This window comes from Gopherus flavomarginatus, chromosome 4 (assembly GCF_025201925.1).
Source record: "Gopherus flavomarginatus isolate rGopFla2 chromosome 4, rGopFla2.mat.asm, whole genome shotgun sequence".
Taxonomy (NCBI): Eukaryota; Metazoa; Chordata; order Testudines; family Testudinidae; genus Gopherus; species Gopherus flavomarginatus.
Window position 1 is genome coordinate 14,262,284 of NC_066620.1, and position 27,987 is coordinate 14,290,270.

Below are 27,987 nucleotides of genomic sequence, written 5' to 3' on the forward strand. Positions count from 1 at the left end.
GATAGTCTGTGCCCCGCGGTGTTATTGTCCCAACATATATCTGGATAGTTGAAGTCCCCCATCACCACCAAATCTTGGGCTTTGGATGATTTTGTTAGTTGTTTGAAAAAAGCCTCATCCACCTCTTCCACCTGATTAGGTGGCCTGTAGTAGACTCCCAGCACGACATCACCTGTGTTTTTTACCCCTTTTAGCCTAACCCAGAGACTCTCCACGCTTCCGTCTCCTAAGTCCATCTCCACCTCAGTCCAAGTGTGTACATTTTTAATATATAAGGCAACACCTCCTCCCTTTTTCCCCTGTCTATCCTTCCTGAGCAAACTATACCCATCCACACCAACATTCCAGTCGTGTGTATTATCCCACCAAGTTTCAGTAATGCCAATAATGTCATAGTTGTATTTGTTTATTAGCACTTCCAGTTCTTCCTGCTTATTACCCATACTTCTTGCATTTGTATAAAGGCATCTAAGATACCGGTTTGATTTTGCCTCCCAGCTTTGCCCTGACCCTCCTTCCTCTCTGCCATTATAGCCCGTGCTCCCTTCTGCTTCCAACCCATCTCCCAGGTCTTGTTCCCCACTTTCCTGTGGGCTTTGCTCACCTGTCCCCGTCGAACCTAGTTTAAAGCCCTCCTTACCAGGTTAGCCAGTCTGTGCGCGAATAAGGCCTTTCCTCTCTTCGAAAGGTGAACGCCATCTGTTCCTAGCAGTCCTTCCTCAAGTAGCATCCCGTGGTCGAGGAAGCCAAAGCCCTCCTGGCGACACCATCTTCGCAGCCAGGCATTCACCTCCACAATGCATCTGTCTCTGCCCGGACCCCTACCTTCAACAGGAAGAATCGAAGAGAATACCACCTGCGCTCCAAACTCCTTAACCCGTACTCCCAGAGCCCTGTAGTCACTCTTGATCTGCTCAGCATCACACCTCGCAGTATCATTTGTGCCCACATGGATGAGTAGCATGGGATAGTAGTCAGAAGGCCGGATAATCCTCGACAAAGCCTCTGTAACGTCTCGGATACGGGCCCCTGGCAGGCAGCATACCTCCCGGGATGAACGGTCAGGGCGACAGATGGGTGTCTCCGTCCCCCTCAGCAGAGAGTCTCCAACCACCACTACCCTACGTTTCTTATCAGTGGTGGCAGCAGACCTCCCAGCCTTAGGGGTACGAGGCTTCACCCCCTTAACAGTTGGGGGTGATTTCTTCTCTCCTGTATCTTTTACCACAACAGGAGGGTTCGCAGCAGTGGTGGAGCACTGCCCGCTGCTAGAAGTAACCAGCTGGCTGTGTCCACCCTGAGCCTCCTCCTCCACTGCTGTGTCAGGTACACCCTGAGGCATCTCCTCTTCCACTGCAGTGTCAGTAGTCCCGTCCAAATGTATCCAGCAAACAGAAATGACAACCAGAATTGAGCAGTTTTCAAAACAACTGAAGTGATAATCAAAACCACTATAAATACCCTTATTCCTTTGGATTTCCAGCACACTGCTACATAGTAAAGTGCTTTTCTTATTATTATTTTTTTTAATGTGTGCTATGTCTGATTGGTACCAGCTAAATAGTATACTGGAACAGTGTGTTGCCTACACATCCTGAATTCAGGTAGCATGAAACTTCTCTACTTAGGACTTTTCAATCAGCTCTGAAAGCTTTTATTATTACCTAGGAGTTGGAGAGGGCCAGTCAATAAATGCAGCAGAGTGAGGCCTCAAGGTAGCCTGCCTACGTTACTGAGTCATTTGGTTTGTTGACTGCATTGTGGCTCCCTGAGAAGAGAGAAATGTGTGTTGCGATAAACTTCTTTCCCCCATCCTGTAGAGGAAACACTGTGTATGAAAGACTTTCTCTGTTCTCCTCTGCATTCTACTCTTGTTTTATTCCATTCTCTGTTAAACTGAGGCCATTCTTGGATGCTCGCAACTTAGCAGGTTTCATCCACTTACCTCTCCTCCCTGTTCTTACTTTCTTTAATCTTACCACAACAAAAACACACATGTACTAACTCATGTTCTTCAAGGGCCTGATCCAGAGCCCATTGAAGGCAGCGGAAAGACTCCCATTGACTTCAATGGGCCTTGGATCCTGCCCCCTAAGCTCTGGACTCTCCTTTTATCCCACCAGGGTAAGCAGCTTCCTTGCAGACTATAGTATCATACAAGAGATTTAGAACAAAGCCAGTCACCAACCACACTTCCTTTCCTACATTTAACAGCTTCACCTCTGCAGCGCTCATAGACTTAAGCAGCCAAAGGGCAAGAGTCATGAGATCACTGGATTTGCGTCTTTTGTGTAGTAGCGAGTTGCAGTACCAGCATGTAAATGCTTTGAAAATTCTGTATAACCTTTGCCTGATGAACCATTAGTTCAGTATTCATCTTTTAACTTTACAAAATAGTGCTTTGCTTGTAGTTCAAAGCAGTCCAAACTCCAGAGGCTTCTGCTCAACCTAGATAAATTACCTTCTAAAAATACCCTGAGTGGTCCACTAGACATTCAAATATTTTAGCTATATCTTCTGATTAAATGCATATTTCCTGTGTCTATTAACTCATGAAACAACTAAGTTGCAATGAGCTGCATTTCATCTTTCCCATGGGAAGCAACTGTGAAAATGCTTACCTTTTAAAACAGTTAGTTAGTTTGCTTGGGTGTCTAAAAGCGTGTGGTTTCTTTCAGAAGAGCCATTATGACGTGTCACTGTTACAAACTGTTATACTCAGTTTATCAGAAACATGATGTTCATTCTTTTACTATCATTTATAATATTGGTACTCAGTGTATCATGACTAAACTCAGATCGTAGGGTTATTGTTGGATTCAGCATTATTTGGTGGGGCAGAATAATGCATGGAACTTTTAAGACAACTTCTATTTCTGTCCATTGTTTACTTGGCAATATACATGTGAAACTACCTGATTTTCATGCACAATTGCTGAAAAGGTTGGCGAAATGTAGAAAATATAGTCAATTGCACACAAAAAAAATCTAATCATTATGAAGGACATGCTTATTATTAGGAAGTTTATAAGGAGCAACCTTTTAACTGCTTTTCAAGTGTGCAAATTTCTGTTCCTCAGGTGGCTGTCTTTTGTAAACCAAAAGGGAGATCTTTCAGGGGATAACAACAAACACATCACAAATGTATTACTTTTAAAATTCCAAAAGAATCTACAGTATCATCACTAAACATCTGAGTTAATAGTCTTAAAAAGCACTACTTCAGTTTCTAGCCTTTAGCACAACAGTTAGGAAACTCAGGTTCAAGTCCCACATTGAACTTGGGTCTTCTGTGTTGCAGAAGACTGTCCTAGCTACTGGGCTATTGAATTGAACCTGGGTCTCCTGCCTCCCGTGTGAGTGCCCTAACTGCTGAGCTAAAGGCTACAAAGTGACATAGCGCTTTCAATTTTGGTCTTTGCCAATCTCTCCTGATTAAGCTGTCCACTTTTCATAAATAATTGGTCAGTGGAGCAGGGACATGAACTTGGGTCCCCCAAATCATAGATGAGTGCCTTGACCACCAGGATATTGAGTCATTCTTACTCTTGTTCCCTCGCCCAATTACTGTTCATTGTCATTATAAACAAATTTGAACTGCCACTATGAATGACAAAATTTCACTCTGCTCTAGTGGTCAGTACATTTCGTTGTCCAGAGGACATTGTCCACATGTTTGCATGTGAATCCTCTAACCAGATTCCTATTAAAATAGTATTAATATTTTGCAAAATTTACATCTTGATCCCTCAAAGTGCTACCAAAGCTTGTAGGTCCCAATGCAGGAAAGCACTTAAGCATATGTTTTAAATCCCATTGAAGTCAATGGAAATCAAACATGCTTAAAGTACAGGTTTAAATGCTCTTCTCAGCATTGAAGGATTAAATGCTCCCTGGACTGGGTCCAGAGTGCTTGCAAGATCACGCCCCTGTAATGCTTGCACAGTGAGTATCTTGCAGCACAACTCACCCATGAGGTGGATAGGTATTATTCTTATCCATGTCTTACAGGCAGGGAAGCAGAGTGGAGATTTAGGGCTTAATCCAGCACCACTGATGTTTATCATGGCCATTGATGGGAACAGGAACAGGCCAATGGAAGCCCATGGCAAAGAAGGAAATAGAACCAAGATGTACCGATTCCTCAGACTTGTCTTCTAGCCGCAGAGGCCCCTGGATGCATTGGGTGTACCAGTCCACCCATCCTATTATCTAATAAATAATCACGATTTCTCTTTCGCTTTCTCCATTTGTACAGATGAGGCAAAACATACAGCTGTACCCAGCCCACCATCAGAAGAAGGAATAGAGCTGTGCGAGGATAAAGGTACAGATAGCAAGATGCATCTGAAACTACTCAATCCCAAGAGGATACTTCACATGGCCATATTTTCCTTTATGTCTGGAAGAAGCCAGACTGAGACTTAAAACATCAGAAATCAGATGCAAACTTAGATTTTAATTCAAAAAAGACTTTCTAATGCGACACTTGGCAACTGCTATTGTGCTGAGGTGAAAGGTGCCATGAAATCTTAGCTCTCAGCATTATGGTTAATATAAAAATGCCATGCTTGAAGCATCAGATGTAGGCCCCAGACCTGATCTCAGTAGGATGACTTGTGAGTAAAGTGAAGGGCAAGCATAAATCTTTGAAGTATCAAGGCCCTAATTAGTTCTGTCCTGATGAAAAAAAAAGAAAATCAGTAACTATAAACACATCATGGGGAGGCAGAAGGAGATGAAGTCATAATTGAGAGAGAGAAAGTAATGTTTATCTTGTGCGGATTGTGCTGGGCACTCAGATCATTTAGATTGTGATAAATATTTAAAAGTGTCACGGGGCCAAATGACAGAGAGTTTAGGAAACAAGACAGAGAGGTGATTTAATGTTTCAAGCTGGGATTTTCCCGTTTTGTTGTTTGGTTTACAGATAGGAGACCGACACACAGACATACTGTTCTTGATCCTTTTTATGGCTTCACACCATTAATTACTCATGCTAGTCTAGATTGTCTTACAATTCTTTTTGGTATGTGTTTAAAAAAAAACATGGTGATTTATAAAACCTTTGCTGCTGGTAATTCAAAACAGGCGTTATGTTATTTATCATAAATATAGTCCATCACTACAGCCTTCAAGTAAGACTACTAGAGAATTTTAATGCATTTTACTGAGATAACATAATTATTAACATACATTAACTTATTTATTTTAAGAGTTAATGTTTAATTCAGTGCTACCACCCTACTCTTTCTCTCTCTCTCTCTTTTTTCTTTTTTTTGGATAGTGTGAGGAAGTGTGTGTGCAATCTCACTCTTTTGTTCCAAAATAGCATATTAAGGAGCCCACGGTCTTTACCTGATTAAGGGGTCAGAGGTCAGTTTAGGGCAATTTAACTGCTCTCTCAAGTGGCTGATAGAAGCACCGTATAGATGTTTTTTAAAAACCTGGCCAGAATACTTGTGTTTGAAATCATTGACATCCTTTCTAGATTAAGGTCACATCAAGGCTAACAGCAGTCAGAAATAGTGAGGGTTCATTCTAAGCATGGTTGGTGATTAATCTTCATTTTTTGCCTCTTCTTTACCAATATATGGCCTATTTATGAGGTCCACATCTATAACATCTCTTCTGAAAATGTTTTTATAGTCAGTGTCATGAATGGCAGGGTTTTATTTAGTTATTTATTTTTGCTTCCTTGAGTCTTAATGGAGACCTTGAAATGTAGATATTACTTTGTCTCTTTGCTTCTGATATTGAACCTTCTGTGTGCATGTTAAGTTGGGAAGTGAATGTATACTGATTTGTTTGCCATAGAAATTACCTATCGTCTTTGTGTGTAAACATTCTTCTAACTTTACCCATAGTGTTAATGTACTCTTGTCTGGAAACAGGGAACGGATTTTCTCACCGAGGACCATATGAATGGAAAAGTCAGTTTATCTGCTTCATGTTGATAGAGTAACTGAAGTTAGGAAATTGTGCTTAAAATCTGGCATCACGCAAAGAAATGTATTATGGTACTGTGGCATCTCACACACAAGATTCTAATGACCAGATTCCTAGTTAATCCACCCATGAGCATGGTGCAGGGTTGGATGGGGTGGAACAGGGATAGCTTAAAGCCACGTTTGCATTCTCCATATTATGGGGCAATGCAGAGCTTGCCTGGTCCATGGTGTAAGCTAAAGCAGCCCAGACGCTGCTTCCGTGGCCAAGAATAGTCCTACTGCAGCGCAGTCTGGCAATACCCCTACCTTCTGTCTACCCCAGCAGCCAGGGTAGAACCCTTACTGCCAGCCCTACACCAATCAGAGAGGCCCTTTGTGCAGAGGGCATTCTCATGAGAGGACTAGTTTCACTCTCTCTGAGACTCCATTGTGCTGGTAGAACAGTGTGAAAGGTCTTTACAGTCACTGAAAAACAAGCCCTATGTGTATATGCTGTAGAGAAAAGGCCATTTTATAATGTGTTATAATCATAGTATATTTTTGGTGCATATGTGCCTTTAAAAAAATCCCATACAGCACCAGTGTGTACTGTGGGGTTATTCTTGGACTGTACGATTTTGTATTACACTGTTTCAGAGAGATTCAAATGTCTGATATGTGTAAGTTACCTTTCAACCTGTCTGGTGTCTAGAGTTGGTACAACCTGAAGTGGAACAGCACATAGTTTTTTTTAAAGACTGTTATTCCAAAAACACTAGTGCTCAGATAGTCCCTCCCACTGAAGGGGAGCAGGTTGGAGCACTAATCTGTAGATTCGGCCCAGGGTGATGAGGCATACTCTCCAAATTCCTCCCACCCTCTCTGCAGCTCACCACAGCATTGTTCCCCACCAGTCCCAGCCTGATGGAATTCAGTGCTGACAAAGTACATGCCTTCCCCCTCTGTTAGGGGACTACCAGGGAGAGATCCTACAGGGAGCTCATAAAGAAACCATGATCCCATCATGCCTGAGGATCATGCTGATGATTGATGTTTGGATGCTTCCCCGGCATTTGGTGGCCACCCACCCTGCCAGTGTCACTGGAGAAGGAGGGAGGCAAAGCATAGCCTTGACAGAAGAATTGGGAGGTAACTCCCATGAGACAGAATGCATGGCTGGAGAGAGCATTGGGCCCAAATGTCTGAAGACCTAAAATAAATAGCCATTAATTTTAAAATGGCTATAATTTAAAAAATGGCCATACATTTAAAATGGCATAATTTTAAAAATATATATTGACTTAAAAATGTAATTAAGATCCCAAATCATTAACCATACAATATAGGTAAGCTCGGAAGGAGTTGGTTTTTATCGGTACATGTCAGTTAACATCAATTTCACCATATGCAAACTGATGAAAAAATATTTCCATTGATGATCATGAAAATGTGCAGATAATCAAAATAAGAAAAATGCTGCTTGAGAACCCATTAAAGTTTGATTTAGGGACATTTACTTTGTGTATTTTGACACGTGATGTTGACAATTTGTGTTTTAACTTTAAAGATAAAGTTTAAACTTTATGAATCTCAGTGACTATTGTCATTAAATAATTGTCTGACCTCCCCCATTATTTCCCACAACTGTGAACATGTAAATTGATGCAAACAGAAAAAGAAGCTTAAAAGTGAACATTGAGATTATCTGTCTGATTTATAAAAAATAAAAATTGCTTTCTGCCAATCATAAATATATATAAGGAGTTAGAACTGTCAGATAAATGCATTCTAAAATGAAATAAATTCAAATCAGTTCCTCTACTCTTATCTGGGAAAACCAGTGCTCAGAGGGTAGGTTGCATTTCGCTTACAACAGATATCATCACAGACATCTCTTAGGGGAAAAGAAGTGATGCTCTCCGTGCCATTTGAGATATTTGTGAAATAACAGCAGTTGCAGGAGAAACACAGAATGAAGGATGAGCTGCTTTTCCCATATATTTTAAATAGAATCAAGGCCCTGATCCCATAACTTGGCTTTGTACTGTACCCTACCCCCAGAACCTTTGCAGAATCAAAGCCTTTTAATTCTACTCAAACACTTCAAATTTCTATATTTGCTGATTGTGGTCAGTTTAAAAATAAGAACTTTCAAAATGTGCATTAGCAAACAGAGAAATGGCACCTCTATGAAATCCTGACATTTCTAAAAACAGTCTTCAAACGATTTGCCCACTGAGTTAACAACAGCCAAAAACTGCCAGATCCTGGACTTATGAAATTTTATAGTTTATCTTCAGCTAACTGAAATGAATGTAAAATGTTTTAAGAAATTGTATTTTTCCAGTTCTTTCACCTTATAAATATGAAGGAAGGTATGTGGCAAATACTTTCCAAGCCGCACAGCTTCAAAGAGATAGATGTGCACAGTTTGAACCACTGACGAACTACTGAGATTAGCATGTCGACTATCCCCAGTCTATGAAAATATAGAAGTGTCTTTCAGTATGTTAGATTTGTTGATAGCAGTTCCATAACAGGTAATAGAACAGGTATAATAATTCCAGTTGTAAGCAGTTCTCTTTTCTCTACTAAATTGTTAGCACACTATGGTAATCAGAAAAATGAGAAATAAATTGACTCATTTCTCCATTTACTGTTTTGATATATGTAAATATATATTGTTTCATAAATCTGAATGTAACTTAATGCTTACGAAATATGTCATATTGATAGTCCTGGACAGATAATGATTGAGAGCTTTGTTGCAGTCTATGCTCTAGCATTTCTTAACTTTCTTAAGTATGAATCCACCCTTTTCTATAGGCCCATCAGTAGAAGCAAAAGGATAGTTCAGTTCCCATGCCAACTCAGGCTTCGATTCAAGAACACATCCCCTATTCAGGACAGTACTTAAGCAGATGCTTAACTTGAGCACAGGCTTATGTCCCCCTGACTTCAGTGGGTTTGAAACACGTCCCTACATTCTGTCTTGAATAGGGATGGATGTAAGCACATGTGTAAGTGCTTTCCTGAACTGGAGACTTAGTCCTTAGCATTGCCTCAGCTTGAGAACAAGAATGCCAATTAGTGACAAAAGGCGGTGGCAGTTTTTGGGAAATTGGAATTAAAGCTTCTTACTTGGACCCTCTCGGTTTTTATTGGTGATTTTACAGAAAAGAGAGAAACAGATATTAAAGGATTTTAATAGGGCCTGCATATCTGAACAGTGCAGTAGGCATTTTTTAGAAGGCTCTTAATATTATAGACTACTTTAAGACTACCTTGCCTATATCGTTGTGAAAGAATATCTCTTTCCTTCCCCACGTGAGAGAGAGACAGGTGAAAAGAAGTTACTTAGAGGAACATTCTCCAGACAGGGAGTTCCATGTGGGCCCTTTTCTTTTCCTGTGGTCTTTAAACGGATGCATCCTTAGTATCCTGCCTCTCCTCAACAGTAAAACAAGATATATTCAGTTTTAGATACCCAGTTCTGCTAAACAGTGTTTCCTCCTCTTACAAGCACACATGGACGTTAGGTATTGTTCTCTGGAAGTATCCTATTACTGCAGTCCGTGCCAGCTCTCCATTTACATCATCATAGCATCAGAAACATTGCCTTGTCCCACTGAATCATACTTTCAAATATAGATAACACCCCAAAGAAGTGTTGCTGTTTTATCTTTGAAGTCCTTCATGCATAGCTACTAGCTCATTCTTTGTGCGGTAGCAGTTCTATGCAACGCCTTTGGTAACGCTTCATTAGTAACATGCACATTGAAGTAGTTCCTTTATATATAGTATATCTCAATTTAGAGATGCTTTATTTATAAACACAGAACACAGTGATCAGAATGATTAGTGCTTAAAAAGCAGGTAAAATACCTGTAAGACAGACTGCACATAGTCTGTTATGCCTGCCAGGGCCGGTGCAAGGATGTTTCGCGCCCTAGGTGAAACTTCCACCTTGCCCTCCCCAACCCCTCCGAGGTGCTCCCTCCCCCCCCCGCAGCAGCTCCCCCCTCCGCCCTGAGGCACCCCCCTTGCAGCAGCTCCCCACCCTTCGCCCTGAGGCACCCCCACACCCCAGCTCACCCCTGCTCCATGCACGAGCACCCTGAGCACGCTGTCACTGCTTCACTTCTCCCGCCTCCCAGTTTTGCGGCGCCTAAGCTGATTGGCGCCGCAAGCCTGGGAGGTGGGTGAAGTGAAGCAGCCACGGTGTGCTCGGGGAGGAGGCTAGGTCACCTAAATGGTTGCACCGGCCCTGATGCCTGCCCATTCAGAATTGTACCAAGACTACCAACTCATTATAAATAGGCCACTAAGCAGCCATTACGTAATAATGATTATCTTCTTATAATTGGCTTACGCTCGGTTTGAATCTCTGACTTTGAGGAGAGAGGTTCTGTATCCCATTACAAGTCACCTGCCCCATCAGTTCCCCTGTGCCCTGATTTAACAGTGGTTTTGTGTTGCAGCAAAAACAAAAATGGAGCCTGAGGCCTAACTAAGGAGTGTTATGTAACCCTATCAGAGTTTCTATACATACTGTACCAATTTTAATTCATTAGCACTTAATAAGAACTTAATTTACATCTGAAGGTCAACTAAATTAAATCATATGTTAATTAATTTTAAAAATAAAATATCAATGTATTTCCAGGTGTTCGTGGAAGTCTGTCCTTTGGGAACTATAAACCATATAAAGCATGTTGCTATTTTTCTGCAGTCATTGAATTTCAGTTAAAATGTCAGCCAGCCAGAGGATGTTTTTTCTCTGTAATATTGGAATTAGGAATATGTTTGAGGGTGTCCTGTGTTAGACACTGTAGGTAATTGTCCTGTTCTAATCAGCACTGGTGAGGCCTCAGCTGGAATAGTGTGTCTAATTTTAGACTATACTTTAGGAAAGATGTGAAGAAACTGGAGAGAATCCAGAGGAGAGCAACAAAAATGATTAAAGGTCTAGAAAAAATGACCTGTGAGGAAAGATTAGAAAACCTGGGCATGTTTAGTCTTGAGAAAAGAAAACTAAGGGGGGTGGGACCTGATAATAGTCTTCAAATATGTTAAGGGCTGTTATAAAGAGGATGGTGATCAATTGTTCTCCATGTCCCCTGAAGGCAGGACAAGGAGTAATGGGCTTAATCTTCATCAAGGGAGACTTAGGTTAGATCACAGGAAAAAACTTTCCAACTCTAAGGGTAGTTGAGCTCTGGAATAGGTATCCAAAGGAAATTGTGGAACACCGTTATTGGAGGTTTTTAAAAACAGGTTGGACAAACATCTGTCAGGGATGGTCTAGATTTACTTAGTCCTGCCACGAGAAGAGGGCTGGACTTGATGACTTCTCAAGGCCTTTCCAGCTCTATGAGTCTATAAGTCTGACAAACTCAGTTCATGTAATAAAGAGAACTGTATGCATCCCGGGAATATGTAAATGCTCATGGATCTTAAAGGTCCTGTTTGATCAGTTGTAGTTCTCACCATGGAAAGAGTCCTGATGTCCTAAAGACTCAAGAATCAACCCAGGATAAACAAGCCACTAAAAGATATAAATGGTTCAAATTCAGGGGCATCGTGTAAGCTGGTATAAATTACATGTCAGTAGGTTGGTGAAAAAAACCTGAATCAAAAGCCAAGGTTTTAAAAATCTAGGTGCCTAAACTTAGGCTCCTAAGTCCATATTTAGGCACCTACATGAGCAACCTGATTTTCAAAAGTGCAGAGAACTAAGCAGCTACCATTAATTTTTTTGAAATTTCACCCTTGGGCAGGCCTGGAACTTTTTTTGGTATATGAAAATAATACCTTTTAGATGGAAAAGTTTCAACAGCCTTAACTATACCTGTAACCATGTGTCCCAGTTGCAATGATCATATTTTCTCTTTGATGTGTATAAAGATTTCTAGGAAGCCACATTGGCGAGCACGAACCAGTCTGGATCCCCAGCCATTACTAGCCTGCCAAATGTTTCTTTTCATAGTGCCCATCACACCTATCATTTTTAGAAATACAGGAGGTTCATTATTCACTTTGTTTTTTAATCTGCCCTCTCCCCAGCTCAGTATGTCCAGGCTGTGTCCGGATCCTGTCACTCTATCCTCCGTAAAATCTCCAAGTTCTTTTCTCTCTGTCCACACAGCTAAAACTCACCTGGATCTTCATCCATCTCGACTACTGAAACCTCCGCTTACCTCTTTTTCTTGGTACCAATCCTTGATCCATTTAAAATGTGCTGCCTAAATAATCTTCCTGCTCAGTCAATCTGACCATGTCACCCCTACCCCCTCTGTGTCACTTCTCTGACTCTCCATTGTAGAAGATGCAGGCTTCTGCTCCTTACCTTTTGAGGCCCTTTCACATTTCAGCTCCTCCTTACCTCTCTGCTCAGGGCAAATATGTAATCTGCTAATGTTATCAGCCTCGATTTCCTGTTTGTCCGCTTCTCCTGTTAAGAGATTAGCACTCTATTCTTTATCTTCCCTTATGCATGGAACAGCCTCCCTTAAACTTATCTGTAAAGCCGTTGAAGACCCACTTCTACAATGCTAATTGTTAGTCTGGCCAGTAGCACCTTCTATGGTTCCAATTGCTAGTGTGTTCAAGAGGGTCCTCCTTGGTGCTAACTGTTAGCATGGTGTTGGGAATTCCTTTGAGACCTTTTCCATTCGGCTTATCCAGAACACCTTGTTCTCAGAGAACATTTTATTCAGTTCTTTGGGATCCAAAACACTCAGTTTGACTCTGGATTTCATCACTCAGGTTCCTTTATTTGGCATAGAGCAAAGCTACGCTGAGTTGATCAGACTCATGCTTAGGGGGTGGGTATACAGCGAACCACATATCCGAAGTTACACAGATAGCCTCTTCCTTTATGTACGTTTACACTTTACATTGTATTTGCTATACATTACACTGCCCGTTTTTGGATTGGCGTGGTTACTTTGCAGGAACCAATCCCTGTACAACATGTGCCATCCATGTGCTGGTCACATGGAACCTGATCTTTACATTCCAAGTTTATCTTGTCCATAGTCCCTAGCATCAAGGTGTTGTTGCTTCTCTGAGCTAGCACAGACATCTTAATGCCAGCATTAGGTCAAGCCCTTATTTACAACATAACTGGCAATATGAATGGAAGGTTATGCCCACTAAGAATTGAGGCAAGTTACTTACGTGAAGCCAGACCTACACATGGCCACTAGGTCCTTCCACAGTGCTAATCACTCCTGTGTCCACTAGGGCCTTCCATGGTGCTTATCACTAGTGTTGCCAATATGGCCTTCAACAGTGCTAATTGCTATCGTGGCTCGTGAGGCCTTCCATAGTGCTAATCACGAGCATGAGCAATAAGGCCTTGTCAACTGTTCTTGGTGCAGTCTCTCTGGGGGTCTCAGCTTTTTCCTAACTAGTCTTTTCCAATTCGTCTGCAATGAGACCAGTCCATACATTATTAACTTAAATTGAGTCAATCAGCCCTTCAGTTCCAGGGCTTACAGTTTCCTTGTGGGTTTCTCAGAGGCAGCCTTGTGTGGGGTTGTTACCCCTCTGCTAGCTCTGGCTTTTGTATCTTCTTTTCCCCTTCTGTTCTCCCTTCTTTGTAGTTGGGCTTGTTTTCTGTATTGGTCATGGCTGTGGCTGCATGGCTCCACCATTCACAGTCCTGGATGCTGCATGGGGGTCTGATCAACCTGACTGCCTGTCACTAGGAAAGACTCTCCTCTCCCTTCTGTCTATTACCATTAACCCCACTGCAGACTTTCTGTGGTACTAATTGCTAATGTGGCCACTAGGGCCTTTTCCTGTACTAATCACTAGCATGGCCTCTAGGATTTTTTACTGTGCTAATCAGAAGCATGGCCAGTAGGGCCTTTTACTGGGCTAATCACTCACATAATCAGTAGGGCCTTCTATGGTACCAGCTGCTACCACAGTCAGTAGGATCTTCCAGGATACTAATCAGCAGCCTGGCAACTAGGGCTTTCCATGGTCCTAATCACTAGCATGGCCAGTAGGGCTTGCTGCTTTACTAATTGCTAGTAAGCCTACTCAGACCTTCTATGGTACTAATTGCTAACATAGTTAGAAGGCCTTCCATGCAGCTCTTTTAACTAAGAGGTAACAAAGGTAATAAGAAAACTTTCTACAAATACATTAGAAGCAAGAAGAGGACCAAGGACAGGGTAGGCCTGTTGTTCCATGAGTGGGAGGGGAGATATAACAACAGAAAATGTGGAAATGGCAGAGGTACTTAATTACTTCTTTGTTTCAGTTTTCACCAAGAAGGTTGGTGGTGATTGGACATCTAAAACAGTGAATGTCAGTGAAAATGAGGTAGGATCAGAGGCTAAAATAGGAAAAGAGCAAGTTAAAAATTACTTAGACAAGTTAGATGTCTTAAAGTCACCAGGGCCTGATGAAATGTATCCTAGAATACTCAAGGAGCTGATTGAGGAGATATCTGACCCACTAATGATTATCTTTGAAAAGTCATGGAAGACGGGAGAGAATCCAGAAGACTGGAAAAGGGCAAATATAGTGCCAATCTATAAAAAGGGAAATAAGGACAACCTGGGGAATTACAGATCACTCGGCTTAACTTCTGTACCTGAAAAGATAATGGAGCAAATAATTAAGCAGTCAATTTGCAAACATCTAGAAGATAATAAGATGATAAGTAACACTCAGCATGGATTTGTCAAGAACAAATCATGTCAAACCAACCTGATAGCTTTCTTTGACAGGGTAACAAACCTTGTGGATAGGGGGGAAGTGGTAGATGTGGTGTATCTTGACTTTAGTAAAGCTTTTGATACTGTTTCACATGACCTCATAAACAAACTAGGGAAATGCAACTTAGATGGAGCTACTATAAGGTGGGTGCAAAACTGTTTAGAAAACTGTTCCTAGAGAGTTTTCAGTGGTTCACAGTCATGCTAGAAGGGCATAACAAGGGGGGTCCTGCAGGATCAGTTCTGGGTCTGGTTCTGTTGAATATCTTCATCAATGATTTAGATAATGGCATAGAGTACATTTATAAAGTTTGCAGACGATACCAAGCTGGGAGAGGTTGCAAGTGCTTTGGAGGATAGGATTTGAATTCAAAATGATCTGGACAAACTGGAGAAATGCTCTTAAGTAAATAGAATGAAATTCAATAAGGACAAATGCGAAGTACTCTATTTAGGAAGGAACAATCAGTTGCACACATACAAAATGGGAAATGACTACCTAGGAAGGAGTACTGCAAAAAGGGATCTGGGTGTCATAGTGGACCATAAGCTAAATATGAGTCAACAGTGTAACACTGTTGCAAAAACGAACATCATTCTGGGATGTATTAGCAGGTGTGTTGTAAGACATGAGAAGTAATTCTTCCTCTCTACTCCAAGCTGATTAGACCTCAACTGGAATATTGTGTCCAGTTCTGGTCTCCACTTTTCAGGAAATATGTGGACAAATTTGAGAAAGTCCAGGGAAGAGCAACAAAAATGATTAAAGGTCTAGAAAACATGACCTATGAGGGAAGATTGAAAAAATTGGGTTTGTTTAGTCTGGAGAAGAGAAGACTGAGAGGGGACATGATAACAGTTTTCAAGTACATAAAAGGTTGTTACAAGGAGGAGGAGGTAGAAAAATTGTTATTCTTAACCTCTGAAGATAAGACAAGAAGCAATGGGCTTAAATTGCAGCAAGGGAGGTTTAGGTTGGACATTAGGAAAAACTTTCTAACTGTTAGGGTGGTTCAGCACTGGAATAAATTGCCTAGGGAGGTTGTGGAATCTCCATCATTAGAGATTTTTAAGTGCAAGTTAGACAAACACCTGTCAGGGATAGTCTAGATAACACCTAGTCCTGCCATGAGTGCCGGAGGCTGGACTAGATGACTTTGAGGTCCCTTCCAGTGCTATGATTCTATGATTCTGTTTGCAAGCATGGCTCACTACAGCTTTCCATGGTGCTAATCACTAGCATGGTCACTAAGGCCTTTTACTGAACTAAGTGCTACCATTGCCACTAGGGCCTTCCATGGTGCTACTCACTAGCATGGGCAGTTGGACTTTCTGGCAATTATCTATATTATTGATTTATTTATATATCTTATTAATTTTTTTAATACTCACTTACTGAAAACCATCTAGCAGAAATCATATCTGGTCTATGAAAACACAATTCCATTAGCCTCCCTTTCCCATTCCAGCTGGTTGTAGTGCACCTGTTCATTGCATCTTGTTTTAATAATATTGCAAGCTCCTCAGGGCAGGGAACTATCTCCGGCTTTGTTTTTGTATGGGGCCTAGCATTGTGCATAGCACAGTGCTTCTCTGAACCCGAATGGAGCCTCTAGATCAGACGTGGGCAAACTACGGCCCATGGGCCACATCCAGCCCGCAGGACGCCTGGTCCCTGAGCTCCTGGCGCAGGAGGCCCTCCCCTGCTGTTCCCCCTCCCTTGCAGCCTCAACTCACGCACTCCACCATCGGTGCAATGCTCTGGGCTGCTGGGCTGTGAGGTCCTGGGGCAGTGCAGCTGCAGAGCCGGGTCTGATCCCGTGCTCTGAGCTGTGTGGCCTGGCTCCATCCAGGCGGCACGACTGTAGCGCCACCAGCCACCGGTGCTCCAGGCAGCACAGTAAGGAGGCAGGTAGCAGGGGAAGTTGGATAGAGGGCAGGGGAGTTCGGGGTGGTGGTCAGGGGATGGAGGTTTGAATAGGGGTTGGGGGGGTAGGGGGATGAATGGAGGCAGGAGTCCCAGGGAGGCAGTCAGGAAGGAGGGGGGATTGGATGGGGCAGCACGGGGCAGTCAGGGGTAGGGGTTCCAGGGGCAGTCAGGGGACAGGGAGAAGGGGTGGTTGTATGGGGAAGGGGTTCTAGGGGTGGGGGGCATCAGGAATGAGAGGAAGGATTGGATGGAGTAGCAGAGGTCCAAGGGCAATCAGGGGACAGGGGTGTGTGAATGGGGTAGGGGTCCCAGGGGGCAGGCGGTCAGAGGATGGAGTAGGGGTGTGTGGATGGGGTAGAGGTCCTGGAGGGGCGGGGGCGGTCAGGGGACAGGGAGTGTGGGGGGTGGATGGGGTAGAGGTCCTGGGGGGGGACAGATAAGCAGTGAGGGCCGGGCCATGACCCCCTCCCCTAACTGGCCCTCTGTACAATTTCTGAAACCCAATGCAACCCTCAGGCCAAAAAGTTTACCCACCCCTGCTCTAGATGCTACCACAATATAAATAATTAATTATGGGCTGATTCTGATTCTGTTGTGAGTAGGAAATGGTCTCTCCTCTTGGAAACTCCCTGAGTTGTTAGAAGAGATTTCCCTCCTTTCCCCTCAGAGAATGATTAGACTCCATAAAGTTGGATTAAAATGCAATCTTGGCAGATATAAAAATAACATTTTAAAGTCAAAGCTCAAGAATATCTCCCTAAATTCTCATAAATCTCCATTTTATAGTATTCCGTTTTAACACATTTTTCTCAATTTATGAGGCACAAGAATACCCTAATCATGTGCCAGCTTCCATGCACACCATTACCTGTAATTTTGGATGCCTGCTTGATTTCTTTCACTCTAGAAATATTCCAGTCATTTTTCACAGGATCACACTTAAAAATAAAATGCAGTGAACCCTTTTCATTCATAGTGGCCTGCTTTTCCCCTCTTTAGTGTTCTAAAACATGATGATTTATCTGGAGTGTATGCAAGAACCAGATGTGTTGCATATTAGAAATGACAGGTAAATAAGCCGTGCAATGAATAGCTGGGGAAATGAATCTTAAAAAGATCATTAAAACCACTTAACATTCAGATCTTACCATTCCCCCTCTTCCTGAATGTTTGCAAATGTTATGTTTGAGCAATGTTGCCTTATATAGTCTGAAAGACAGGGGAAAGGATGCTCTTTTGTACAGGGTATGTATGTATGTATGTATACCTATTTACAGTAAGAACAGTGGTGATAGTTTATTGCAAACTGTATACCTCCCCTGGGGCTGTATCTCACAAACAGGCAGTGTTCTAAAAGTTTGTCAACCATTCATGTGGTTTATTCACATCCATGAGCTACAAGTCTGAGCCTTGCAATCCCTGGTGTGAGGGAACATCTATTAGGTGTAGGTGTAGCCACTAATGTAATAAAAGATTAAATCAAAACTAGTCTCATTAGTACAAGTGGGAAGAGGACCGGCTATATTCAAAGACAAGGAGAGTCACATTAAATACCACAAAGCCACTCTTCCTCTTATTAAAAAAAACTTTTAAAAACAAAAAACAAAAACAGAACAGAGCCCTATAAGTGACCCTGGTTTAGCTTTCTGGTTTTTAAAAACAGAAAATGTTGTAGTTGCAGATCCTGAGTTAATCACTCTTAGAAATTGCTGCTAGTGGCTTGATTTTGAGATGGAGACTGAGGGCCTGATTCTCATTTATAGTAAGGTTCCTTCTCACATCTCTAGCCGTTTAAATGGGCTTCAGAGAAAGTGGGCATAAATGACATTTGCATGCCCCATTAAGGCTCCTTTACACTCCCAGGGCGGTATGTATATATACAGCCTATGTATGTAAAGAGAAAGGTCATGCAGTAACATAAAGCAGAGCAGGAAGGGCAAACAGAAAGACTCAGAGTAAGAGAAGGGTAAAGAGGACAAGGGGCTCCATCCTACAAGGTGCTTAGCGCTCTGGCTTTGATCCAGCAAGGCACTTAAGCACCTGCTTACCTTTACCAGTGCGAGTAGTCCCATAGACTTCAGTGTGTGTGCTCCTGTGATTAAAATGAAGCAGGTACATCACCAAGGTGCTCAGAATCCACTAGAACAGCACAAAAATGTGCTGAAGGTCTATAATAGAGACAGGCAAGAGCATGCAGCTTGTAGGACAGTCTCTATTTTCTTGCATTTAGTAAAATATAAAAAAAATCCCAAATGACCCACAAATTGGAAAAGAGAAATTTATCTTTTAATCACTCAATTAGTGTAGCGGTTCCTGCTCCCGGCCCCGCCACAAACGCAGTCAGAGACCAACTGAAGTGCAGCACTCATGTCATTTTATTGTTTGTGTCCATTCTCGCCACATATTCTTTACAGAGACCAACACTCTGGAGGACTACTAACTTCCCAGCCAGCAGGGATCTGGAGCCCACACTCCTCCCTTTCCTGTCTCTTAGCCAGCTTTACAGGGCAGGCTGGCTACCCAGGCCTGCAGGTGGACTCACTCTGGTCATTAGGGCATGACCCCTCAGCCAGCCCAACTAATACCCTTCTTCCTCTGGAACAGGGCAAACAGGGGCCTGGCTTGTTTCTCCTAGCTAGCACCCTGTTACAATGAGATAATCATTTCCTCCTCTTCCAATGTTTAGGGTGCTGTGGTCACCATCAAGGTACAGCATGACATTCTGCTTCAGCATTGCTCTGTAACATTGAATTGTTTGCAGTTATTTGCCGAGCAGCCTTAGTACAAGGGTTTAAGAAGGTTGGGAGGAGAATATCAGCAAGAAGGAAGTGTAGAGGGAAGAACAGCATCAAGAAAGAGGGTTGTGGTAAGAGCTCATATGTTGTATAAAATAATCATCTCAAAAGCTGTGAACTGGGACAACATGATCCCCCCCAGGTATCATTCTCACAATATATGTCATCAATATCCATGAGCTTTGTATTCCGGTAAATGAAAGTGGCCTGTCATTTGTCCACTTGTATTTGCATGTGTGTGGCCACCAACAGAGGTCATCATTAGAAAGTTGGCCCTCTCCCACAATTTAAATAGTACAGTTATTTTCAGTTCTGTGTTAAGGAACAAAACTGCTTTTATGCCACCTTCGTGGCTCCACGATCATGGAGCTAGCTAGGGTAGTCCCAGTTCCTGGCATAATTTAGAGCAACTTCAGGGTTGCTCTAATTTATGCCCAGCTGCACATGGCCGTAAAGGATTTGTTTAATATCTAGGGATCACCAGAGAACAGTGTTCCCCACTGAAGCTGTGAGGAGGCAGCAGTGTATAATCACTACAGTATCTGAATGTAGCCTAGGGATTCCCTTACTCAGAGTTTCTGGCTGCTTTGCCCCATTGAAATGGAGCTGAAGATCTGTCGTCATATCCATTTTAGGAACAGCTTTTCATGCCCTATGCTTTACATCTTCTAGTTTTATTCTTGTCATACATTTTCAATAAACTGGATTGCCTTTATAAATGTGGGTTTACTTCTTTTCTATATTTTATTTGTGTTAGTCCTAAAAGTAAATTTATCTTTGGCCCCTTTAACTTGAATATTTGATGTAATATTTGCATTTGGGGAAAAAAAATCTTTTATATTGTCTTGACCTTAAAGATTTAGAAAGTTAAAATCACATACCAATGTAATGCCTGATCTCGGCTGCTGAAATAACATCGGCTGACTCTCACAATTAGGTAATAACTCTTGTCCATGTTACTTTCTTTGCAAAAAAAAAAATTTAAAAAAAAAATACAAAATCCTCTCTACAGCTTATCTAGAATAATTTAGAATCCTATATTATTATATTGCTTTTTACAACTCAGAAATGGAAAACTGTTTAATGAAAAAAATTAAATGATATCATAATAGCAATCTCATATCAGTCAGTCATGCACAACCAATTATGTTATATTAAAATCTGAAAACTGTGCCAAGTAACATAGGGGTCTCTAGCTGTGGTGCCTAAGCTAAAGTTCAGCATCACTGACAGTCTAGTGGTATTAGTTTGCTGCTATATTTTCAGTCCTAGACAGTAGGCCAAATATTGGTCTGATGTAAACTGTTTCATACTCCGTTGAAAACTACAGAGCAGCACCCACTTACCTCAGGTATGAATTTGGCTCCAAAACTCCATTTGTTGTTATTGACCAATGTTTGTAATTGTTGCTTTGGATACCCTTGAATTGATTTTATGTGAAATTGGAATCATTCCTCATACTTGGAGCAAGATGGGCCAGTCAAACCAAGATTGAAGTCATAGGTATAGCAGTATGAAGAAGAATGTACGAGGTATGGGATTGGGTTGCTCAGAGTATTGTCAATGGCATATAGTGTCCTTCACCTCTGTTGCTAGTTTTAATCCAATGTCCTTTTGGGACTATTTGAAGGCCGATATGAAATAAATGTGGTGGTTTCCTAGTAGGTGTCCCCATCACAACAGCTGGCATTCACTGGCCCTCTTGTTGGTGTTCTCAGCACAGAGATATGACTAAATAGGTCAGCGAGGCTATTTTCTCACACCTAGATGTGGTACCTTGTAGTAAGGGTAGATGCAGCTTTGTGTGGTAGTTTGGTATAGTGGTGGGGAAACTTGCACTGCCACTCTCTGTGCCCGGGCCATGTCTGTTCTGTAGGTAAGCAGTATGGTGACCAGACAGCAAGTGTGAAAAATTGGGATGGGGTGGAAGGTAGTAGGCACCTATATAAGACAAAGCCCCAAATATCAGGACTGTCACTATAAAATCGGGACATCTGGTCACCCTAGTAAGCAGAGGGCTTCCTTTTCTAGCACTGTCAGTACAACACATCTTATGAACACTGAATTAAAGCACAACCAAAAAGAATATGGCAACTTAGGCCTGGGCTACACTACTGGGGGGGAGGTGGGGCGGTTCAAACTAAGATACGCAACTTCAGCTATGCTATTCATGTAGCTGAAGTCGAAGTATCTTAGTTTGACTTACCTGGCCATCCTCACGGCTGCGAGTCTACTGCTGTGGCACCCCCATCGACTGCGTTTACTCCTCCTGCCGAGGTGAAGTATGGGCGTCGATTAGCAGATCGATTTATTGAGTCCAGCTGAGACGCAATAAATCGATCCTCGATACATTGAACACTATCCACCAGTCTGGCGGGTAGTATAGACATACCCTTAGACGATAATGCTACATGTCCTGATCATAAACAAACACAGTGACAGTGGATGAAAGCCTGGTACTCTTGATGTTTTTGTCATTTACTTTAGTGGGGCTAGTATTTAGCGCAGTGTGATTACACTTTGGTGTAAACTTTGACAATTTCCATGTAGATTTGTATTGTCACCCCCAATTACTGGAGAGATGCTTTAATTGTGAAGTACTCATATTTTGATTAAAGTTATCATCTGATGACATTCTAATTTATTCTAGCTCTTGGCTCAGGTTGAACTGAATAATCCCATTTAAATCATAGCAAAATGTGCAGTCCTGATATGAAAGGAGACCACAAACTGCAGTCCAGCTGATATCAATATGTAGCAGTTTAAGTCCAAACTAAAACAAACAAAAAAGTTCAACAAGGACTAGTTTGGACAGATTTTACACCAGTGAGCTAATTTGAAAAATCTATACATGTTCCATTCTACTTCCAAACTTACTGTCATTCTATGAATGAAATGAGAAGCTGTGCAGGTAATTAAATATTTGCCTTGGGGAATTATTTGCAGTTAATTAAAGCCACACACTTTCAGTGCATACCTGCTCTGCAGATTATTAAATTTAGATCAGATGTTAACTACCCAGGTTTCTCACTTATCCATCAAAGATTGTTCTCGGCAGGTTTAAGGAACAGCGTTCTATGGTGGCACTCTGTGCTATTTTAGAAGAAGGAAATGTGTGGAAGTGGTGCTCTAATATATAAACATTTTTTTTCATAACTCTACTCGTTAAGTTTCCTTGTAGGAATCTGTCAGCATGGGCCAGTTTTACCAACTGGCACAACTTTGAGATATGTTCTCCTCTTGATACATATGCACACATCCCCTCTTCTTATAGTGATCACTGGCATTATTATTATCTCAAGAGGAGTATTTATCCCTAAAGTTTGGAAAACTTCCATTCACTTTTGTCTCTGTGGCCTGTGCTAAAAAGGGTCAAATGCAAAGCTGTGCAGATAATGATTCCCCAAATGTCTCGGCGATGGGTGGAATATAAAAACATAGACTTTATGGGCCCAGTTGAACAATATATCACCATATAGTTCTATAATGTTATTTTCACCACTATAAATGACACAGTAACGGTGTGGTCTGTATTGCCAAACATTTTCCTTCATATCTTTTAACATTATGCGCTATTTGTATGTTAATTAGATCGGCAGCTAGTGCAGAAGAATGGGAGTTCAGACTCTTGGTCTAGTTGTTCTTTTGACACTGGCTCAGTGTACGATCTTGGACAATTCACTTAGCTAGTCTGGGTCTCAATTTCCTCATGTACTAAGCAAGTGTACTAACATCATTATCATCAGGAGTGAAGTCTGGGACCACTGATGTTAACAGGACTTTTACCATTGACTTTAACAGGACTACGAGTTCACCTAAGATATGACAGGGGTTAATGTTTTTAAAGTGCTTTGGGATCCACACCTGAAAAGTGCTCCTGTAACCCACACACCTCCTGGGTGTGGTGTTCTGGCCTATCGAGTGGCACCAAGACCACTTAGAGAGAGAGATTAACGAGTCTGCTCTTCAGCCTTCGCTAATAGCCATATTGCTTTTAGCTCATGCAGTAGAGGCTCTGGTACTAAGCTCCAGAGGTCCCCAGTTCAATCCTGCCCACTGGCGACCAGGGTCTGTCATGTTACAATACTGCTATTGCAAAGAAATGAATAATATAGTTAATCAAGTAGGTGGGTTATTTTTCCTGTTATTGGCCATACCTTTGTATTATTTAGCTCTTTAGAAATTAATTGTCTGATTCCATGCTGATTTTCTTATATTTTCTTTACACTTAGCTCCTTATTAGAAGTCAGTAATGCAGACCATGTAACACTTAATAACTGTACAGTTTCTGAAATTAATTTGAGCAATTTACATCTGTGCTATGTTTTTAATTATATTTAATATTATGTTTAAACAAAAAGAAATTCTGTCAGAGTAATTTAATACCAAATATGAATCCGGTATTTTTAAGTGCTGGATTCAGGTGTCCTAAGTAGTTTTCAGATTTTGCCACCAGAAAACAACTACAAGGTTTTTTTGTTTGTTGTTTTTATCAGATTCCTCAAAGGATTCCAAAGCCACACAAGAGAATGACCCAGCACATCATGCAATGTGTGAAGAAGATCAAGATGAAGGTAAAGTTACCTGTTGAAATTCTTTAAGATGCAAATAGTGAATCAATTGGAATCTAAGTTGTTTTAATTATAGCATTCAACTTTTTCACCTGTGACCTTTGTTGCCTCAGAAAAATGTCTATTATATAACTAGTAGATGATGTATGCCAATCAGTCTTGATACTGTAGTCTCTAATGTTACCGAAAAAGAAACAGGCCTCCAAATACTTTATTTTAGCCATGTTGATTCTGGGTCACCTCAGAGCATTATGTTTTTGTTACCAGAAGCCTGCTATATTGGTTTCATTGCTATATGTAACTTGAGTGTCAAGTACAGGTGGTTTGAAACAGCTGCTAGTTCATACTCTGGTGACAGCCAAAAATCTTTGTCAGAGAAAGTTTCAGAGCTCCCAAATGATAGACAATTCATCGTGGTTGAACCATCAAAATCAGTATGCTCACAAAAAACAGAACACAATAGTCCAGAGTTTTCATTAAGTGTGGTCTATTTTGACTACTACTTCATTCTAAATACTAATACTGGGGAGAACTTTAATACCTTTTAAAGCTATTTGTTTTTAACTTTTATAAAGTGACCCCAATGTTATAATTGCTAATTAGAAAGCAAGCAAGCAGGCAAGCTGGCTTCAGAGAAATATGCTGTATATTGGTTTTGTACCCAGTTTTAGTGTTCTATCTTCTGTATTCACATAAGTATCCCATTGATGTTATTTCCAATCTTTGATGTTAACAGGACCACAGGATGTTTCCACAACTGATGAAATGAAAACTCAGACAGATTCCCAGAGCTCCTGCATGGAGACAGAAGGTATGAAAAATGCTATCTAAACAATGAGTTAGATAACAGTGACTCTTGACTAATTATCAACAGAAGCTCTGCTATGGCACTTGAGGTACCACAGTTATTTCTCTATACCTAGAAGGCCACATTCATTGAATTGCCCTTCCTTATGCTAGATCCAAATTTGGCTCAGAATAAGAAATAACAGTGGTATCTTCAGTAGCTCTTGGTGGTGAATGCTGACTTTTTAATGGCATCCACTGTAAAAGTGAAAAATTAAGGGCTAGATTGTGCAACCCCTACCCATGACAGTGAGCACTTAGGTCCCTATCATGCCAGGTGATGGACGGTCTGGCACTAGTCCAGCAAAATATTTAAGCACATGCCTACCTATAAGCATTTGATTTCAGTGGGACTAGTTAAGCTTAAGTGAAGCATGTGCTTTACTGGGGTGGGGTCAGAGTGCCCCTTGCAGGATCGAACCAATGTTCACAGGAATAATCCCTCAGCCTCACTGGCACTGCTTACATGAATACTCAGCAGTATGAGAAGGATTCTACAATCTGGGTCTATGCTGATGTTTTCAGTGATGACCACTGTAGCATATATTAATCATTTTATTCAGCATGAGTTCTGAACAACAAACTGCCTAACTTCTGTTTCCCATCACATCCTATTCAGAGCCCCTGGCAAATAAAGAGGATGCAATCAAAGTTGAGAAACCAATGACTCCTATAGTAGATGAAAATAAAGAAGAGGAGACAGGTAAGACTTTCTATACATTAGAGGTAGGCAGAGATTTGAAGAAGGCTGCTGCATGGAATCCAAGTTCTCTTGAAAGCTGTGTTTGTGTTGGTAAGCACACAGCTATTTTTTGTTTTACTACAGCAAAATTAACCACTACAACAATTTTCTTAAATGAAAGAAACACAGAGATAGCAAATGAAGATGATGTTTTAAGTCTTTTTTTCCAGGTGGCGTTAAAATGTTGTTATGTATTTGGTTGGAAGCCACACAAGAAAACATAAGGGGCAGGAAAGTGATATACTCAAGTTTCAAAATGGCTTTGAAATAAACACACAAGCTGTTTATTGTGGGTTTTTTACATTTACCTTCAAAAACTGCTGATTAAAGAAGCAGTTTATCTATATTTAAGTGTCCTTTTTCTTAAATTCATTGGAAGTACAGTACTGAGTGTAGTTGCAATAACTGGATATTTAAATGATTTATGAGGTCATAAATAGAGATTTAACAAGTAATGAACTGAGGCTAGTAATTCTAGTAAAGAAACCAACATTTGGAACACACACACATAGAGTCTTGCTGAAGCAGTAATCTTGTCCGAGAGTACAGTATTTAAATCACCATTTATTCTTTTGTTAAGAAACACAGAAGTTCAGTTTTTAGAGTTTTAGGAATTCTTGTGGGACCCCTACATCCAGCCAATCATTTATAAAAGTCATGCTCACATAAAAAAGCAATGCATTATGTAAATAATTCTCTAATTGTAAAGCAAATGCAATTATATGACCTTCCTTGGTAGAACATATAGATCAATTACAGCTTCATATTAAAACCCAGACACAATATTTGCTGGAAATCTGGGTCAATACTAACTAGATCTTCCTAATGATGAACTCCTTTTGCCAAGGACATTGATACTGACTTAGCTGCAAACCCACTTAGTTGCAAAAGTATTGACGTTTTTCTTCATTGCAACCCCAGGTTACACTTCTCTGCTTATAGCCAGCTTAACAGCATCTTCTCTCTCTCTCCTTTTTTAATGCAAATCCAAGTTGATACTAATCAGACACCTCTTTATTACAAGTAATGTTAATGGTATTGGTGTTGTGTTTTATTACTGACAGTGATAATGTAATCAATATAATACTTACTTCAAATCCAGGTAAATGGTACTCCTCTCTTTCAACTGCAAATCCAGGTTTTATAATATGGACTCATTCAAATTTGCAAATACCAGAGCTATTATGTTAGTTTCTTCCTAATAGAAATTATTTACATTTTATTTTATGCCTCATCAAAAGCAACTTTTGCACAAAGTGTACTTTCATATTTGTACATTTCCTTCTCTTTAATACTTTATTGTCCCCTACAGCGAGTGACTGTCATTTAGCTCTCAGTGGATAGATTAGATTTCACCATCTGTTCTACCTAGTATTAAAATATGCAGTATTAAGGAAGGTAATGTCAGAAAAGAGGTGTTCTTGGGACTTTTCCTGTCCCTTATTTAAAAGGTTCTGGGATCAACTAAGTTAACGGGTCTTTCTGAACATTTCAGAGCATTGTGGTTCAGGTGTATTAATGATACTTGCATATCCAAAGTTCATTGACGTTCATGGAAAGACACCCATTAACTTGAGTGGGTTTTGGATGGGGCCCATAACAGGAGGAAGTACTGTGTTGATTCTACACATGGGATAAACTGCATTTGGATAAACCTATACATGTTTCTTATAGTTTGTTTTGAAATGCACCCTCCTTTAAAATACCTCAGGCTGGGGAAATAAATCTATGCTTTTTAAAAATCCAGACAAGGGAAGGAAAATAAGGCTTTCCCCTTGTTTTATTTCATTCTAATGAGTATAAAAATGTGTAGATAATTTCACAACACATGTTGTAAGCTGCTTTCAGGTTTGATGTGCACAGATGCTACAACATTAGGTTTCAAAGTTAGTCAGCTTGTAAGATGGATCTTGAAAGGAAAGTTGGGTGGGGAATTGAACAACAGTTGATGCAGATAAAATAGTACAATGAATATGTCCCAGAGAGACATCTAATGGCAAGAGTTCACCTGGCATAAATAAGAGATTTTATATATAACAGTGTCTCATCTAAACACAGAGCTGCCTCGTAAACTAATTCAGTTAAATGTTTTCCAGCAGCACCTGCAGTACATTGGAAGTAGAACAAAACAACATATTTTAGACAAGCAACACTGAAAAAGAAGATAATACTAGGGTGTTATTCCAATGAAATAAAATTCAGTCATACTACTTTGGTTTGATATAAAAATTGTACTTTTGATCCGTGGTAAAACGACATGTGTATTCCAATTTAAAGAAGTGCAAAATGCCATCCTTGTCTGCTCAATGTCAGTTCCATTTTAGGACTAGGCTGAGATATTAGGCTCAACTCAGAGGGATTTTATGTACCGTGTCACCCTAAGAGGAGTGATTGGATTAATGGGAGTTGTCTGTGACCATTCCACATCCATCAGT

The 27,987-nt window shown here is 40.9% G+C and overlaps 1 protein-coding gene across 4 annotated transcripts in view; it reads left to right on the top strand.

Annotated features, from left to right (window-relative positions):
* The window catches only part of MACROD2 (mono-ADP ribosylhydrolase 2), a 1,364,702-nt gene that overhangs the window by 1,280,509 nt on the left and 56,206 nt on the right, over nt 1–27,987 (top strand). For 3 of the 4 annotated variants that reach the window (XM_050952173.1, XM_050952171.1, XM_050952170.1), the window contains 4 exons: nt 4,259–4,327; nt 23,890–23,967; nt 24,701–24,775; nt 25,430–25,513. In XM_050952173.1, coding sequence (XP_050808130.1) covers nt 4,259–4,327; nt 23,890–23,967; nt 24,701–24,775; nt 25,430–25,513 — 306 coding nt within the window. The remainder of the gene's footprint in view (nt 1–4,258; nt 4,328–23,889; nt 23,968–24,700; nt 24,776–25,429; nt 25,514–27,987) is intronic. The other variant, XM_050952172.1, reaches the window with a different exon arrangement.